This window comes from Diuraphis noxia, unplaced genomic scaffold, assembly GCF_037042655.1.
Source record: "Diuraphis noxia isolate RWA-SAM2 unplaced genomic scaffold, SU_Dnox_SAM2 contig0003, whole genome shotgun sequence".
Lineage (NCBI taxonomy): Eukaryota > Metazoa > Arthropoda > Insecta > Hemiptera > Aphididae > Diuraphis > Diuraphis noxia.
The window spans coordinates 7262713-7281326 of NW_028301713.1; the positions used below are offsets into that span (position 1 = coordinate 7262713).

Genomic DNA, 18614 nt, shown 5'->3' on the forward strand with positions numbered 1-18614 from the left:
TGTACAATATTATTGGGAAATGTATTATTTCGTGGAACCCACCAGTTACTCTAGTTGTCGGTGGTCACAAGAAAAATGAAAACCCGTGTCATAGACTTGGAAAAGGAAATAGGAAAATTAATTTAAAAATCAAAAATCGTATACCATTATGGCTGGTGACGAAAACTAGTTGAAAAGTTGATAATGGTGGCGACGGTAGATGGCGCTGACATTATCGTTCTCACTCGTTGTTGGAACATCTTTAACACTTCGATCAAACGACTCCAAAAGTAAGTTAACCCACGATGTAGATTTATGCTAATATTTGTATTTTAAACGGGTTATAACCCATGCCGTTTATCTATCGCGATGTCTTTGATCTTTGGCAAAATTTACCTACTTTATAATTATTTTTGGTTATTTCGTGTAGAGTTTTTATTTTAATGCACGTGTGCGTTTGATACCATCACGGCTATGCTTTCGCGATCCTCGTCAGCTTGCCATTTTTAGATTTTTCGTGATGATAAGAAATAGTACATCGACGTTGAAGTTAAAACATAGAGGTGTGGATTTCAGAATGGTGTGTTTTAGAAAACTTTTTGGTCGAAAATTCATAGTTTATCTATAGGTCCAAAAAACTACATCTTAATGAGTTTAAATATAAAAAATGGCATATTATTCTATACAGATGGAAATTGCGCTATACCTAACTACGAGGATAAAAAAAATTCATATTGTACCATTTTCAGCATTCATTGAATAAAGAATTATATTTCAACTGTTACGTTTTTATATATTAATATTAGTAATAAATATTTTTTATTCATATTTTAGATTCTAAGCGGAGCGAGAAATGTATTGATTTTGCCATGATGTGTTTTTTTTTTGTGTCTATCATCACGTTTTGGGGTTGAAAAAGAGCTTCGATTTTCGACTTCAGTACCTCGTTCGATCAGAAAGTGAATCTTGTTGGTACTTTGGGGGAGGGGAGGGGGCTAAAAATTAATGGAAAAACAGGAAATTTTTCGCACAATCGGTTTTCGACAAAATTGATTTTGGTTTTTGATGTAACTTTAAAACAAATGATCATAGATACATGAAATTCTCACCGAATGTTTATATAAGTATATTCTATTCACCGTGCAATTTCAAAAAATTTCAACTTAATTTGGACTATTTATAGCCTATAGATATATGGAATTTTCGATCATTATTAGTTTTTTTAAATTAATATCGTTAAAATTTATTTGTTGGGTAGAAAAGCTTGAAAATTCATTGTCATAATTTTTGTTTATAAGCATTCAAAGTTTGAATTTTGACAAAATAGGTACATAAAAAATTTTCTTTTTAAATATAAGATTTGAAAATTAAATACAAGATTCCTTACAAGTTTGTCAATTTTTATCACAAAAAAAATATCTACCAGAAAATCAAATTAAATTTTTATGAGCGTTTGGAATTTAAATTTTTACAAAATTGGATTTTCACGGGATTTCACATTTAGCGATTTTCTTATTTTGGTGTAACTCTAAAACAAATGACCGCAGGTACTTGAAATTTTCACTGAATTATTGTATGAGTGTTTTTTATATTTTATACAATTTTCAAAATATTATGATTTGTTTTGAGCTGTTCTCTGACATTCTAATTTTTCAACTTTTTTAGTTTTTTTTTTCTATAAATATCGATAAAAATTTATTTGTTGGTTAGAAATGCTCGAAAATTTAATACAAGGCTTCTAACACATTGTTACAATAGCAGTTGAAAAATATTAAAAATACATACACACGATTTTGTTGTATAAACATTTAAAGTTCAAATCTTGACTTAATACGTAAAAATTACGGCAATGTTCAAATTATCTTAGATATAAATTCATAAAAGTTTTTCTTTTTAAATCTAAGATTTTAAAATTTAATACAAGGCTCCTAACATATTTTTAGTTTTTACAATAGCAGTTGAAAAATAAAAGCAAAACATTTTCACAATTTATTTGTAATTTTGTATAGACGTCGTAAACGTAACGTGAAATAAAAATTAAAAACGTGTATGATATAATATTTAAAAAAACTTATTGCCATTTAATATCAATTATGTACAGCTTGCTATGATACGCAAATAATAAAGCATTATAAAATTTTCATGAATAAAAATCCGATATTTGTCGACGAGGAACCCGAATACGAGTCGATACGTATCGATACACTCCAATTTCTTTCTTAAAAATCTTGATAGGTATAATATACGATTAGATATAGATTCACGTGAATAAAATAATTTAAAGACTATAAAACGTAAAATGTACACACAATTAAAATAATAAAAAATAAAAAATAAAAAATAAATAAATAAAACAATAAAAATAGCGTCTTTCGCATGCTGTGATAAGCATGATGCGTATATAGGTACGTTGTTGTATGGATCGTGGGGGGGGGGTCGTGTAAAATGCAATTATTACATTGATGAAAAATGTCGGCGGTCCTTCTAGAGCTGTTTGTCGTGCATCTGACGGCTGCTGTACGCGCGGTGACGCCGGTTTGGGCGGCGGACGCGGTGCCGGCCGCTCAAGCACGGCTTGAACAGTTCGGCGACGAGCGCCTCGACCAAGCGGACGGTGGCCCTGAGCACCTGGTCCACACTGGTCGGCGACTGTTGATGGTACATGCGGATGGGCGCCCGCCACGGGCTCATGGTGAAGTGGACGAACCGGGCCGCCGTGACGGACGATGATGTGGCCACTGCGAGTTGGCGTCGCTGCTGCTGCCGCGGGTCGGCGCCCACGTCGTCCACGCAACCGTGGTTCTTCATGCGCACCGTCGCGCGCACGTCGTCTAGTTCGGCGAGCAGCGACCGCTGGGCGGCCGTCTTTTGCGCGGCCGTTGCCCGGGCGTCGGCGAGCGTCCGCACCGCCGCCCTGATGCACTTGTCCATGACGGCCATCTGGACAACGACGTTGGTCGGGTGGTAGTCACCGGCCATGACCGTGTCGTAGATGCCCTCGAGCGCGGCGCATATGCGCTTGGCGTACCCGGTGCAGTACAGGTTGGCAAAGTTGGCCGCCTCGTTGATCTCGACCACGAAGTTCTCCACCGAGAACACGGGTCGCGTGCTGCACCGGAGCGCGGCCACGGCCAGTCCGACGGCCCGGCACATGCTCTGCCGGCAGCACGCGTCCACCCGGGTGGTCAACAGCGACCGGGCCGCTGACCTGAGCGTGCCGTACACACATTGCGCGTCCACGCGAGCCGGCCGCTGGTGCTGGCCGTCGTTGGCGGGCGGCCGGAGGGACGCGGACAGTCCGACCAGCTTTTCGTACACCGCCTGGCTGACGGCGTGCTCGGGCGTTTGGTACAGTACCAGGTGCGCGATGGCCTCCAGGTGTTCGCTGAGCACCGCGTCCCACGTCTCGACCACGCAGCCTCGCACGTACTCCGATTCTAGACACCCGTCCAGTACGGCCACCAGTCGTTCGGCGTCCAACAGGTCTGGCAGGCGCCGGGCGTCCAGCAGGTCGAACGACGTGGCCGCGGCCGCAGTGTTCGTTCTGCCCGCGGACGTCAGTCGCCGTCTGGTCGCGCAACCGATGTCGTCGTCGTCGACGACTTCCGCGGTCGAACAGCTCGAACACGATCCGCTGTCGTCGTCGTCGTTTTCGTCTTCTTCTTCGTCGTCGTCTTCCTCATCTTCGTCACTACAACAGCAACTTCCGCCGTTGCGATTCGCCATCGAACAGGTTCGCGTGTCCTTCCGGTCCAGTATTCGTAGTCTGACCGAGAAAACAAAAAACGCACAACTAAATCAGTTTACATAATATGATGGACAACAAAAATGGTAATCTATATAATATGTGTAATATTATGTAATTATATGTTATTATGTTCTCATTTGATCATTTGGGATGCGGGGGAGGTTGGAGGTAAAATTAGCCATCCGCCTTCCCCATCGGGTGTTTTTTTTTTTTTATAAGTGAAAAGAAAGTTATAATTAAAGTAATATACGAAAATTTGTATTATCACAGGATCATTTTATTGAGTGGTAGAAATAATTTTAAGGATTCAAAAAATGGTCATCAAGTGTGCTTAAAATTTCCAAGAATCAGAATTGTAATGCAATATATGCATAATTTGAGCATAAAAATAGAGAAAAAACACAAAAATTGTGAGTTAAATTCTTATTGTAGATTTCAATAAAAAAATTATGTTATTAGTTTTTATATCAAAGTGAATTTTTATTTTATTTATTTAAGTGTATTAATATTTATTTATTATCATCAAACTTTTATCTACGATGTTCCCTCGTTGGTTTTTTACAATATATTAATTTTTAAATGAGTTATGTGCATTATCAAATATTTATATTTTACATAAATCATTCAAAAATTAAAATATCGTAAAAACTCATCGAGAGAACACAGATAGTGTTCTTATAAGAACAGATATATCTAAAAGTTTAATATTGGTTACAATACAGCACACTATTGAAATTGGTGAACGAAAATTTGGTATGTAGTATGTGTGTAAGACGGAGACAACGTACCTATCACGTGCCGTCATGTTCAATAACATTTTTTCTCCCATTTATGAGTATAATACTAGTAGGTATGGTAATAATTAATAGTAATTGACGAATAACAATTATTGAGAATTTAATATTTCGGGAATGAATATAACGGCAGTGTAAATTAATATTACACGATATGCCATTATTATGTACCTAAGGAATGTAAGGATATTGATTTTTTTACATATACCAAATTCTTAATCAGTAAACATCGGACAATTTTGATAAGAATTTAAAAATAATATTATTATTGCGCTTGTTCAAGCCGCATCACTCTCCTACAATATTAATACTCTTTTTTTTTTTCTATCATTTAAATATATTTTATTTTAGCATTTCAGTTTTATAGGTTTTTGTGCATACAAGCATACATATTATAATATTTAGGTGTTGTAAGACATAAATTGTATGAACTTGGTAGTTATATTTCGTAGTTACTCAAATCAGTTAAGCCTATCAATTTAATCTAATTTTAAGATCAAAACCATAAATTTATTTTTTATTGAAATTGTATAACTTCAAATTTGATTAAGTAAGTTTAATGGTCTATCTCTGTTGACTTATCTATTTATATTTAATGTTGATTATTACGAGGCTTTAATTTCTCGTATTGATTTAACAGTAGGTTATGACATATATAAGGACCGTAACTCGTTCAGTGTTATTTTTTTTTCATCTCAATAGATTTCTAAATGAACCAGAAAAGCCACTTAAACCTAAGATGTGTAACACAAGTAATAAACAACAAAGTGTTATACTATTACTATTACTATTATCTCGAAGTCGTTTTTAAAACAATAAAATCATTCGACCTATTCTCCCGCAAACCTGTCGTACTGTCGTAGGTATTTGTTTATTTTTAAATTATTTTCGTTCAAAACTTAAATCCCGACATGTAATTATTAATTATTAATATATTATTATTAAGTTGAAACACAACTATTATGATATTATTTGGTAATTTGTTAAACGAACGTAATATTAAATTGTTATGTGTTGCAGTATTTTCTAAGTACAATAATATTTATCTGTCTTTGCGCTTAAGCAAATAAATTAGGACGAAAGTCCATCGTTGGTGAGTCTGTGACCTTCTGATCACACAATAGTGTACGTCTGTTAATAACAGTTTTTTTTTTCATTTAATCAATCATTTAATTAATATTTATATTCAACTTTGTATAATAACTAATAATTATATGACTACTAACTACCAAGTATACGTCATATTATCATAACGTCTGATCGTTAACGCAAATTTTATAACTACTTTTGTCGAAATTGAGGTTTTTTTTTTTGAAATTAATTTGGAAAAGGAATACAAAACAAAAAAAAAATGTATTTATTGGGTTAGAATTACAAAATGTATATACAATGTAAACCTAAACTATTATAGTCATCATAATATTTATATAATACTGAATTTGTAAGAAGAATTGCTCTCGAGAATAGTATTTATCCAATTTTGTCGTATTCATATGCTATCAATTGATCATTCATAAATTAAAATAACGTACTATGTAGTTATATTCCAAAAACGAGTTAAATTGTATGAAACAGAAAACGGGAGAAGAATATAAAATCGCACTATAAGATAACCTCGCTAGACAAAACAAAAAAAAAGCTGTCAACACGACTGGGTTAAGTACAACAACTGTTATCAATATAATGTTATCGTTATTTTTAAAATTATTTTCCTGTCTGTGAATCGATTACAACATATAGTTTCATTAGCAACTACGGATGAGCCGACATTTCGATATAGTTCCTGTGACCTCACACTCGTATATTATACATAATATAATAATAATAAAATTTTTATTTAATTTAAATATTATAAGGACTACTACTGGCCGTGCAGACTGGAAACGGCGGTGCGCATTAGATTTCCGTGTTATAACGAAGACGCGACAAACTGGTTTTTTATTTTCATTATATTATTATATCTTTTTATTTTCAGTTTAGTTTTGTTTTGTTAGTGACACGCGGGTTTGTAACAAAAACGTTACACAAACTCGTTCGGCTTATCGTGTAGGACGATCATCGGCTCAACCCCAAACCCCTTTTCGGGGTTAAAAAAGACGTTCGAATACATTCACGACGATAACCATAAAAAATTATAATTATTATCGTATAATATTACATATATAAGCGCCGGAGCGTTTTTGGGGAATAAATCAACGACGTTATTTCGATTTGGAATTTATCAATTTATAATAATGAGAGTACCGTCACGCGGTATAAGTTCGTTGTCACTAGGTAGGTACTGATTTGTCGACAAAACACGTTAAGCTTATAATTATACCGATTTATTTTAATATTGTCTCATCATGGTTCGTATAGATTTGACGATATATTCAATATTGTTATAGTCCGTCATAATATTATCGTACGAAGTTTTTGAATTCTATAATATTTGTCCGGCAAAAAGGTTTTGGCTAGGCGTATAGAAGAGAGGTAAATTTTTTACTTGGAAACTATAATAGTATTCAATAATTTTGAGTTTGAAACTTTAATTCGGTAGTCCCGACAGTGGTTTGCAAACTAGGTAGGTACTGTCATTATAAAATTATCGCGATGGCCATACGTTTATCGATTTAAGTATCGTAATTGTTTTGGCTTTTCCGTTCCCTCTTATCAATGTAGGTACCTACCTAATATTGCTAAACAGTTAATAACCAACCAATACTTAACTATAAAATAAAATCATTTTTCGTCTTTATCTCATAATTTATTAGGCGAAACAGCTAACAAATCATTGAATTGATAAATTAAGCGCAGAAAATATTTTAACTGTGATGAATGCCACGCTGACCTCACTGTCCAACACATAATTTTACATTGTACAAAATACCGCCACATAAAAAACCATCTGAGAATACCACAGAATATTGAAGAAGCGCTTAATGAAAAAAATATCAACAAAATTTTCTTATTTTTAACTAATACTAACCTTATAAATAATTTTTAACATTGTATAAATCCTGCTCCGTATTTTTAAGACCCTAAAATATGAAACAATTGTAATTAACATTTTTTTTTTTTTCTTCTACACTATCTTTACTTATCTCTTATACACTGTAAACCTGGCTAATGACCGGCGATGTCGAAGCCTTATTTCTAATAAAAAAAAATTTTAAACCGACCAACTAAATGTTTACAATAAACATATTATTATAGAATTTGATATTATATTTATCGTGTTTTGTTCCTAAATATTTCAATTATTATGTCACAAATCAATCCTTGTTAATTTGTTTACAGAAAATCAAATAAAAATACGCATGTATGTAGGCGTACATACATTCCATCATATAGTTGTTATCATTCATATTTTAAGTGTTGTTTATTTCAATCGATCGATTTCGACAGTAAATCAGTAATGTATAATCATTAATAAGTAATATTTCATTTCTATAACAAGGTGGATAATTTAACCTTCTCAACTATCATACACTAAATATTTTACTAATTAATCAAAATAAATATCTCATTTAAAACGTATGAGGTTAAATTCAAATACACCACAACAAGCGATTTGTTTCTTGTTACATTCGACTTTGGTTTTTTTTTTTTTTATCTAACTATAACGTTAGTATAATATTATATTTCCATTGATTTATATTTTATTGTAATAGTGATGAGAACAACAATAAAATAAAATTACCGTCATTCAAACTAAAATTTTGTAGATTATTACTTTCTTAATGATTTTACACACATTAAAACCGAAAAATCCTAATATCGTCTTAACTATTCAAATACGATCTGATTGGAAACCAATTTTTCATCATATAAATACAATGCTTATTGTGCGGCTCACCTGTATTGCACGGAAACAATTATAATATTTTGATTTCGACCACTACACAATAATAATTCAGCGATTTGAACACGTTATGGTTTAGCCGGAGATTTAAACCATTGTCCATCACACTTGCGGTGCATTAATGTCAAAATAATAGTATGCGATTATTCCCAATCGAACGCGAAATAAGCAATTATTATATTATCACTTACAATTGAGACGCATTATTTTTGAATTATTATGTAGGTACGTACCTGTAGCTGCAGTTGTGCGAGGCCGATTTACACGTATTGTTGCATTATATTAACATATTAAGTAATAACACACGTCGGAAAATGAAAAGAAAAGCACGCGACACAGCTCAGTTCATTACAACAATAATAATAATAACAATAATAGTAAGTGTAGGCACAAGACGTACCTATTATAACTTACTGTTTGTAGCTATATAAAACGACTTATTTCGCGGGAAACTCGTGTCTCGTTTTGTACGCGTCTGCGGCGGCGGCGGTATATCACAATAATATCATTATTATTTGCAACAAAATACGTTGTTGTTATTGGTATATTGATTATTATTCGTACCTATCTGTCATTATCGTTTATCATTATTATAATTTATTTTTACTAAACAGAATAAGTAGCCAGTGTAGGCGTGTAGCTGCGTGTAGACCTACACAGAATGTGATATTAGTTCGTCCGTCGACTAGGCGACACGCAGTCGCAGTAGTTTGGATGCATAATGATTATAGTATTATTATTATTACGAGACGTACACACGCGTCGCGCATACCCGTTTCGTACCTAATATCCTACCTATAACAGTGTTGTTGTGTATCATTCTAATAATCGTAATAAATTGCTTATCGGCGGAAAATGTGAACGCGTTACTGATACCGATGATACGCCCGTTTTGAACGGAGCTCGATGTCGAAGGTGGGTGGGGAGGGGGGGGGGTGATCCAAACTCTGGGTTTAAGGTCCATCAGCGATCGTTCGGAGACGGAGTGCGTGTGGGCACATCGTGTGTGTGTGTGCGTGCGCAGAGTGATATATCTGATAAGGTTTGAGATTATATTATTATAGGGGGAAAAAAAACAAAATCAAATGTTATAAAGGTGAAAACATTGTGCTGACATAATAATATAATAATGATATTATAACCGATGCGGTTACCATCGCGTCTCGTCTCTAATAAGTGCGACACGAGCTGCACACCTAACCATGATAGCCTGTGTGATATTACATATTATTTTCGTTTAATCCCCCCCCCATCCCCAAATATCACGTACCAATCAATTTGTGTCAATGGTTCCCAAACTGTGCACCGTGGTCTGCGGCTCGTAAATAAATAATTTAAAATGTAACGAATTTCTTTTTTTTTTTGAAAAATTCGTTATCAATGAGTATTTTCTAGTCCCGACTTTCACGGTCGGTATTCACAGCACAGCGCCGACGTGGCTGTATTTGGTCCAAAAAAGAGCACTACGGGAAAAAAAAGTTTGGGAACCGCTGATGGCTCTACTACGTTACGGAGGATAATAATAATAATAATTATAAGTCCACAACACGCGTTTCATATCACAATACGCAAGTATAGGACCTACAAAAAAGAAATTCTGTGAAGTCCGAAGAGTGCAGGAGACAACCTGTTGGACCGCTGCATGGTTATTATTTTATTAATATCATAATATATCGAATCGAATCGAAAGATCGAGCTTCTCGGACTCATAACAATGTTGGAGGTTATTATTATGTGTTTACGTGCTCTCTATCGCTCTCGTAGGTGTCGTCGGTCGGTTCGTTGTTTTTTTCGATTTCTTTTTCATTTCAAGCTAACGTTTTTACCATAGCCCGCACCTCCAATTATTACTTTACAATTAGATTACCGGCGGGAAAACGGTTGAAATGTGTTTATTAAAAGTATATTATTATATGTCGGATATCATAATACAAAGGGTTGTTACTTATCGTACTTTTTTTCGGACAGTTTTATCCGTTAATAATATTGTGTTACGACCACTTTAACGGTTAATACATTATGATCACTCTGTATGTAGGTAATCACATTACAATATATTATTATAGACTATTATAGTACACACGTTAATTATCCATTGCGTTGTTTTATCGTTATCGAATTTACGTGTTAAATATTCTATCAAGTGTTTACACTTTAAATGGACACCAATTTACCGATAGTCGAACAATTAATCGAACGCAAAGATAACATAACAATATTCGTAAAATATTTATCCGAGTTTAATAATAAACTAATTTAACTTACAAAATAATATAACTAACATATTAACTTGAATTGAGTAAACAAGGTCGACATAACATAGAAGTACTTAACAATATATACCTATATAATACCTATTATAATATGAAATTACTATTTTAGAGATCATCGTTAATTTATTTTTCTTAATTTTAATAATGTTGTCATCGATAAAAAATAATTGTCAGAATAAATATTTACTTGAAATTGTGTAGTACCTGCAATAGGTCACGTAAAAGAAAATATAATTATTACTCTTAACAGTATTACAGTATTGCAGTAGTATCGATGATCTCTTATTCAGATATAATATTTATTATATTATTAACCTGGCCAGAGCATCGACAATGAGTAGGTTTTAATAGGTTTTTTTTTCCAATCTCCGAAATGCGATGTATACGATATCGGATATGGGTACCCATCAATTATTAATATATTAATTATTTAACTAATCAAAGTTTAGAAATCTACACGGACTACAGTTATGAATAAAAATAGAATTGATGTTACCCGACTAACGACAAGAAACCAACGTATTTATTTATTTATTTGATATAAACGGACGTCAGTCCCTCAGTCCTAAAACATAATAATATTACATTGTGTGTGAAAAACGTATTTATACGTAAAACATAATTTATAGTTAAATATATACTTAAAATTAGAGAATGAGTAAAATAATAATGCTAAAGTAGACATAGAATACAAATTAATATTCAAATATAATCAAAGACAAAAGTATTACCTGCAGTCATAAGAAGGTTAGCAGGAGAGTTCAAGGTATAATATTTGTTGAAAGAAGTGGATATAAGGGTTTTGGATCTCTAGTATTAAGTTAATTGCAGATTTTAAAACGGATTAAAGAGAGAATTTCACGACAATCTATTGAACCTAATATTAATTTTTGTAAACATTTTGAGAGTAAAAGCGTACGACGGTCAGAGAGCGTAGAGAAATATTAAGAAAATTAAAAACATTATTATAATATGTGCCGTGGGTAGGTCTGTTTATGTTAAATTTAAATGAGATAAAACGTAAACAATTATTTTGGACAGATTCCAGCGTAAGGGCTTGTTTCGACGTACTATTTATCCAGATGAGGGGACAGTACTCTAGATTAGAACGGACAAGAGAGATGTAGAGGATTTTTAAGAGGACGTTTCACACGTATGTGTTGTCTCCGTCTTACAAGTGCGTAACATTGCAAAAACTGTTTTGCGCGGGAAAGAACCGAGAAAGATACAGTTATAACTAAGAAACAAAATTTTCACCACATAAAAAAGAGAATTTTGTCTGTGCAATATCGTTTTTATTTTTTCGATATCAGAACTACAAAAAAAGTTATTCATGCTTAAAAAACGCAAAATTAATGTATTATAAAACAATAAGAATTTTTTTCGTATAAGTGATATCGAAAAAATAAAAACGACATTGCACAGACAAAATTCTCGTTTTTATGTGATGAAAATTTCGTTTCTTAGTTATAACTGTATCTTTCTCGGTTCTTTCCCGCGCGAAACAGTTTTTGCAATGTTACACACTTTTAAGACAGAGACAACACATGCGGGTGAAACGTCCTCTTAAGGGAATAGGATCTGAAAATGCAGCTCAAGTACGTTTAATAAACCCCAAGTTATACGAAAAGCTTTATTTTTAATCATTTCAGTATGTAGAGAAAAATTTAATCAAATCCAAATCATTGATTAACAAGCTCGACATTTGTGCTAGAAATTGAGTACTGAGAGTTAACGGGATTTTTAATTAGGTAAAATTTCATAAATTTATACATTTTTGTGTATTTAAAAATAGATTATTCTCATTAGGTACACCACGAAATATGGTTATATTAATGTCTAATTGCAAATTAAAAGCGTCTTGTTCTGATTTAATAATTTTTACTAATTTTGCATCATCAGCAAATAGAAGGATATTAGAATTAGTGATGACATTAGGAAGATCATTTATAAATATATTAAAAAGAAGAGTTGACAAGTTGTCACCTTGAGGAACACCAGAAGGTGTAGAGGTAAAATTTAGATATTTAACGATTTGTTGGCGTCCGGATAGGAATGATTGGAACCAATTTAGTAGAGAACGTGAAAAATCAAATATTTGTAATTTTCTAATAAGAATTGCGTGATTGACCTGGTCAAACGCCTTAGAAAAATCAGTATAAATAATATCAGTTTGTGCATTTAATTCAAAAGAATTAAGGATTATGTTTTTTACCACCACTAAATTATTACAGGAAGAGATCGTTTGGGAGTAAATCCAGTATTATTCGACGATCGCTGTTTTGAATAGGTCAAATGCAGGTCCATAAAAACTATGGTGATTTAAATCATTAAAATATCAAAATCAGTGGCGGATTTAGCGTCAGGCAAAGTAGGCAGTTGCCTAGGGTGGCAAATTTTTAGGGGCAGCAATTTTAGGCCAATATTTTATTGAAAATATACTCTAGGTTTCTTTTTGATTTTCTTACGTACGGTGATTATTTTGAAAGATGGAAAATGAAAATGTTTAATATTTGTATAACATAATATTCTTGTTAATATAATTTCTTCATTATTTTATAATACTAATACATAACAATAAACGTCCAAGTAAATAATCGAATGACTGTATATTATCTATTATCTAAATACTAACCATAGATTACATATTTTGTTATTTTGTTTTTTTACTAAGTCGTAATGGGGCGGCAAAAAAAATTTGTCTAGGGGCGGCAATTGTGTAAATCCGTATCTGATCAAAATAATAATAATACAGTCGGCAAAATTTAATTGTTGAAATGTATTGAAATTTGAAAACTTCTAAAAACAAAAATTTTACAAAATATTGGTTATTCGATGCAATAGTCATAATAGGACAATCATTTAAACAACCCTAAGGTCTTTATAAATATGTTTAACAATTATTTATATTTTACAAAATACCTAGATATAAATAATAATAATAATACATGAAAAAAATATATTTATTATGAAAAAGTGATGGAAATTTTTAACTACATAACTGAACTGTCTGAACTATTAAAAGTTATAACAATATGATTAAATCCGTTTTCATTTTTGAACATATTTTATAGGTACGAAATATTGTATTTTAGATTCTGAGCGGAGCGATGATGAATGTATTGATTTTACCATGATGTGTGTTTTTTTTTTTTTTTTTGTGTCTGTCATCACGTTTTGGGGCAGTAAAAGTGCTTCGATTTTTGACTTCAGTACCTTGTTCGATCAGAAAGTGAATCTAGTTGGTGAATCTACTTTGGAGGGTCAAAAGTGAAAAATTCGTAATACTTTTCTAAATAATCGAGAAAAACAAACTAAAAATTAAGGGAAAAACGGGAAATTTTACGCACAGTCATTTTTCGACAAAATCGATTTTGGTTTTTGATGTAACTTTAAAACAAATGACCAAAAATGCATGAAATTTTCACCTAATGTTTATATAAGTATATTCTATCCACCATGCAATTTTCAAAATATTTCGACTTAAGTTGAACTATTCATAGACATTTGAAATTTTCGATCATAATTAGTTTTTTTTAAAATTAATATCGATAAAAATTTATTTGTTAGGCAGAAAAGCTTGAAAATTTAATACAAGGCTCTTAGCATATTGTTACAATAGCGGTTGAAAAATAATAGAAATACATAGTCATATTTTTTTTTATAAGCAGTCAAAGTTTGAATTTTGATAACATATTATGTAAAAATCACGAAAATTCGTAAATTATTTTATGCTAGATATTCATAAAAAAATTTACTTTTATATCTTAGATTTCAAAATTTAATACAAGGCTCATGATATATTTTTACAATAGCAATTGAAAATTAAAAGAAATGTGTAGTCACAATTTTTTTTTGCAAGCATTCAAAGTTTTAATTTTGACAACATATTATGTAAAAATCACGAAAATCACGAAAATTCGCAAATTATTTCAAACTAGAAATTCATAAAAAATTTTCTTTTTAAATCTAAGATTTGAAAATTTTTAATAATCTACAATATATCCTAGACAGATAAACCGTCTTCGCTCAGAATCGTTTTTCGTATACTATGATATAATATCATTGGATTCAAATTTAATTCCATCCATTACAGTAACCCACTTGTAACCTACTGTACAGCAGAGCGACATCCTTGACTTACCCGCCTTTTTAATTTATCTATTTACTATGAAGTTGTAAGTTGTGTTCTTGTAGGAAGTATGATTGTTTAAGGCATTATAATAAACTTGTCGTGGTACATATTACACGATATCAGGTGTATATACTTTAACCGCAATTTTGAATTACTTGGTTGGTAGTTACCGTTGTAAGTCGCGATTTCTGTTAAGAAGTTGTCAATGATTTCATTTAATTTTGTATACATTATACATATATATAATTACTATATTTATAAACATAATAATACAACACAATTTGGGGTGTTCCTACCCACCATTATATTGTTCACTATGGAAAACTGGTTTCCTGTTTACGTTTGAAGAGACTTTGTTTCAATAAAATTATGAATTATAATAACGGTTTATTTGATGGAAAATATAGAAAATATGACAGGCCATCAGGCCATCGCTTATCATAAATTATACTTAAAAATTAAAATAAATCAGGTCTACAATATTTTATTACGTTTTCTTCGTACCTATACAATTTTTACCGAAGAGAGTTAAAAAGTATAGTTTTTAAGAATAAAATAATAAGTTAATGATCGCACCTGGCATATAATGCTTGTATTAATAGCTGCTAGCAAAAATAGACTTTAAGTAAGAGTATGTGTGGTTAATAATAATAAAAAAAAAAATGTGCGTGGGCATAGTTTAATCGAAAATAGAACAAGACGTATAGGTAATAATATAATGTTGGAAGAATATTGTCGTCACACACATTATTGTTTGGTTTTATTCAAACAATACCATTTTAAAAATCTCAATATATCGTTATTGTATCTATTTTTTGTTGTTTTTTATAGACATTCTTATAATGACAAATCATTTATAACGCATATTTCATTATGCTTTACCTGGTGTCAGGTTTTAACGTTAGTTTTTCATGCGTACCTATATCAATATTATTGTATTTCAAAATAATATAAAATAATATTATCGTGACGTGCTTTATTTCATTAAATATTAATAATGGTTTTGATATATTTTACAGATCGAAAGCGTTTACAACGTCTATGCCAATACTACTCTGCATTGAAGTAGTGTCTTAGATGTAAAAAACGAATAAATTATGCAAATATAGATATCTACTACAACTTTGAAATTTGAAGACAAAATGGCATCATAAAAATATGTTTGTAATTACAGTGCAACTTTTATACTTACAACGAAGTCGCATGGGGAACACAAATAATTATAGAGGAATTATTCGTGTCATAAAGTCCCAAAATTCGCGACACCGTCCTACATTCTCAACACCATTTCGTCGTACTTCATATGGATACAATAATCCATTAATCCCCTAGATGAGTGGTTCTCAAACTGTGGTACGCGAAAGATTATACAGGTGGTACGCAGAAGGCGTAAGTTTAAAAAATCTAATAAACTTGTATTAATAAATAAATAATAGCTTAGGTATTGTCTTCTTATTTAAAACAAATGTATTTAACAGCGTAAAGTTTGCATGGTCCTATTTTTGATCATTAGTGGTACGTGACTGGTTGATAAATGATAATATTATACTTGAATGGTACGCGAAAAAAAAGTTTATAAAAGTTATAATTTGAATTTGAATTTTACTCATTATTACCTATCATTTTTATATATTCTTGTATTGTTATAACTATAAATTTATTTCCTGTTCTGTACTTAAGCCTCAAAGACGTTTATCCTAATAAAATAAAATAAAAATACATGTTTGTAAAACATTGAAGGTCATGGGTTCTCAATGGAAAATTTCGTTGTGTGGAAGTTTCACTGTACATTATAATATTTCATATTTATACAGTAAAATATACAACCGCATTATGGTTAGGCAGCGTTATATTGTAGCTCCGATATAAAATCAATAATATTGTAATGTGAACATTTTATACTAATCGTTAAAAAAAACATCCATGTAAACATTTTGGGGCTTTGGTATTCAAAGAATATTACATATTGTAATACAAGTATAATATAATATGTATATTATATATGTGCGTAGATAGTTTGCAAAAAAATAGCTACCTAATCAGTACCTATATCTTGTGATGGAATCGATAAATCATCGTGTTAACGATTTCTCTACAGTAGTGTTTAACATCGTTTTTAAAAGAACGGTATAAAATCGAATTTTTAACGGTTAAATATGTACAAGCCACAGGGTGATTTTTAAGCATACTCATCCTATTTTTATGATTTAATTATGCATATATTAAAATTCAGATTTTTGGGAGTTTTAAATACACTCGAAAGTCATTTTTCGAATTATTGTTTGTAATTATTGTTTTTCAAGTAGAAATCTCCCTTTCTTATTTTTAATTAAAAAGCAGATTTTTTTTTAGAATTTTGATTTAGATAAATCAAAATTTAAGCTAGTAGTTTTTGAGTTATTTACGTAACTTTGTGTTCTGAGAATAATATGTCTATGTTAATGGGTTAAAAGTAGACAGGACGGTAGATAGCTTAGACGATTTGAAAAAATTTGAAATTACTATTGATTTAGAATTTTTAAGAATTTTTAAAAACGATACAAGTATAATAAATACTACATCTAACATTACATATAGTTTTTACGTTTATAACACTATTATTATCCTTTGTATAAACATTTTAATAACTCAGAAACTATTCATTGGAATTTTGAGTTAGATACATCAAGATTTTCAAAAAAACAAAAAAATATTAGTGAAAAATGTGGGTGAGCATGCTTGTCGTGTAACAGATAGAACTGACTTTAACTGTTGTTCAAATTAATATTTTTTTTTCATTAATAATGACCCTATACGTCATGTATATTACATTTTTTTATGTTTATTTTTTAGTACCTACTGAAAATAAAAAAATTAAATTTCATAAATTTTTCTGGAGGAATTCAAAATAGCCTATTTGTGAATCTGATTATAAGAACAATTTTGATGGTAAGAAGATTTATCTATAAGTCAAGTAGTTTATTTTTAGAATTCTTTAAAGGTTCAATATTTTTTTTTTTTAATTAATTTTGAACGTAATAACTTTTAAAAAAAATATGATTTTTGAGAATTCGCTGACATGAGTATATTTCTTAAATTATTTTCACTTATCATATAATATTAAAAATGTATGCCATACGTTGAATCAGCATAATTTATAATTTTTTTTTTTTTTATCAGGTCTTTCTGTTACACTCTGTATATATTTATATATAACGTGGCACGTGTGATCTATATTTAACGTACCTATAATATTATAATTTATTTGTATACTTTTGGAGCACACTGTTGCAATGTTTTGTATATTATTATTTATAGGTACCACCGCCGTCCACCGGATGAATTCGGAAGATCAGATACACCGATACTGGATACGAGTATACTGTTATATTAATATTATCGTGTATGTATATAAGAAACGATAGCCGTAAAACAGCTTTTCTGATGCCATTAAAAAAAAAAATTCTAAATCGATTTCGACGGTCGTACAGTGTTTGAAAATATGATAGTATCGATCGCAGCCGATACGATCGCGGGTGGAAAAATATTATTATTGTTTCAAAACTAAATGTATAATATTATTACCTATATGTGAACGCATTTTTTCGACCATCTCGTTCCGATTTCAGAGATTTTTGCCTTATCGTTCGCCGATCGAGATCTTTCATCATCCGACCTCTGCAGCCGAAGTGCACCGCTCAGTGTGTTTATAGTTAATAAGAGTTGCGAGAACAACTACAGAAATATGTATTAGAGACGACCATTGATTTTAGAATAATAATGATAATAATGTACAGATAACTAATACAATGAATATATTATTATTATTATAATTATCATTATTCCACGCGGCCGTTGAAAA

General features: G+C 31.3%; 1 protein-coding gene across 4 annotated transcripts; it reads right to left on the reverse strand.

The window, feature by feature from the left end:
- Positions 1-2034: 2034 nt before the first annotated feature.
- LOC107163110 (uncharacterized) lies at positions 2035-18492 on the reverse strand. Of its 4 annotated transcripts, none has more exons than XM_015510358.2 (2): positions 18338-18492; positions 2035-3745 (listed from the first exon to the last, which is right to left on the reverse strand). In XM_015510358.2, the coding sequence occupies exons 1-2, from the start codon at positions 18421-18423 to the stop codon at positions 2464-2466; spliced, it is 1368 nt and encodes a 455-aa protein (XP_015365844.2). In that variant the 5' UTR covers positions 18424-18492; the 3' UTR covers positions 2035-2463. The 4 variants fall into 4 exon arrangements, with proteins under 4 accessions (XP_015365844.2, XP_015365846.1, XP_015365845.1 ...); XM_015510360.2 differs by lacking the exon at positions 18338-18492 and adding an exon at positions 8780-9174; XM_015510359.2 differs by lacking the exon at positions 18338-18492 and adding an exon at positions 8599-9171.
- Positions 18493-18614: the final 122 nt, after the last annotated feature.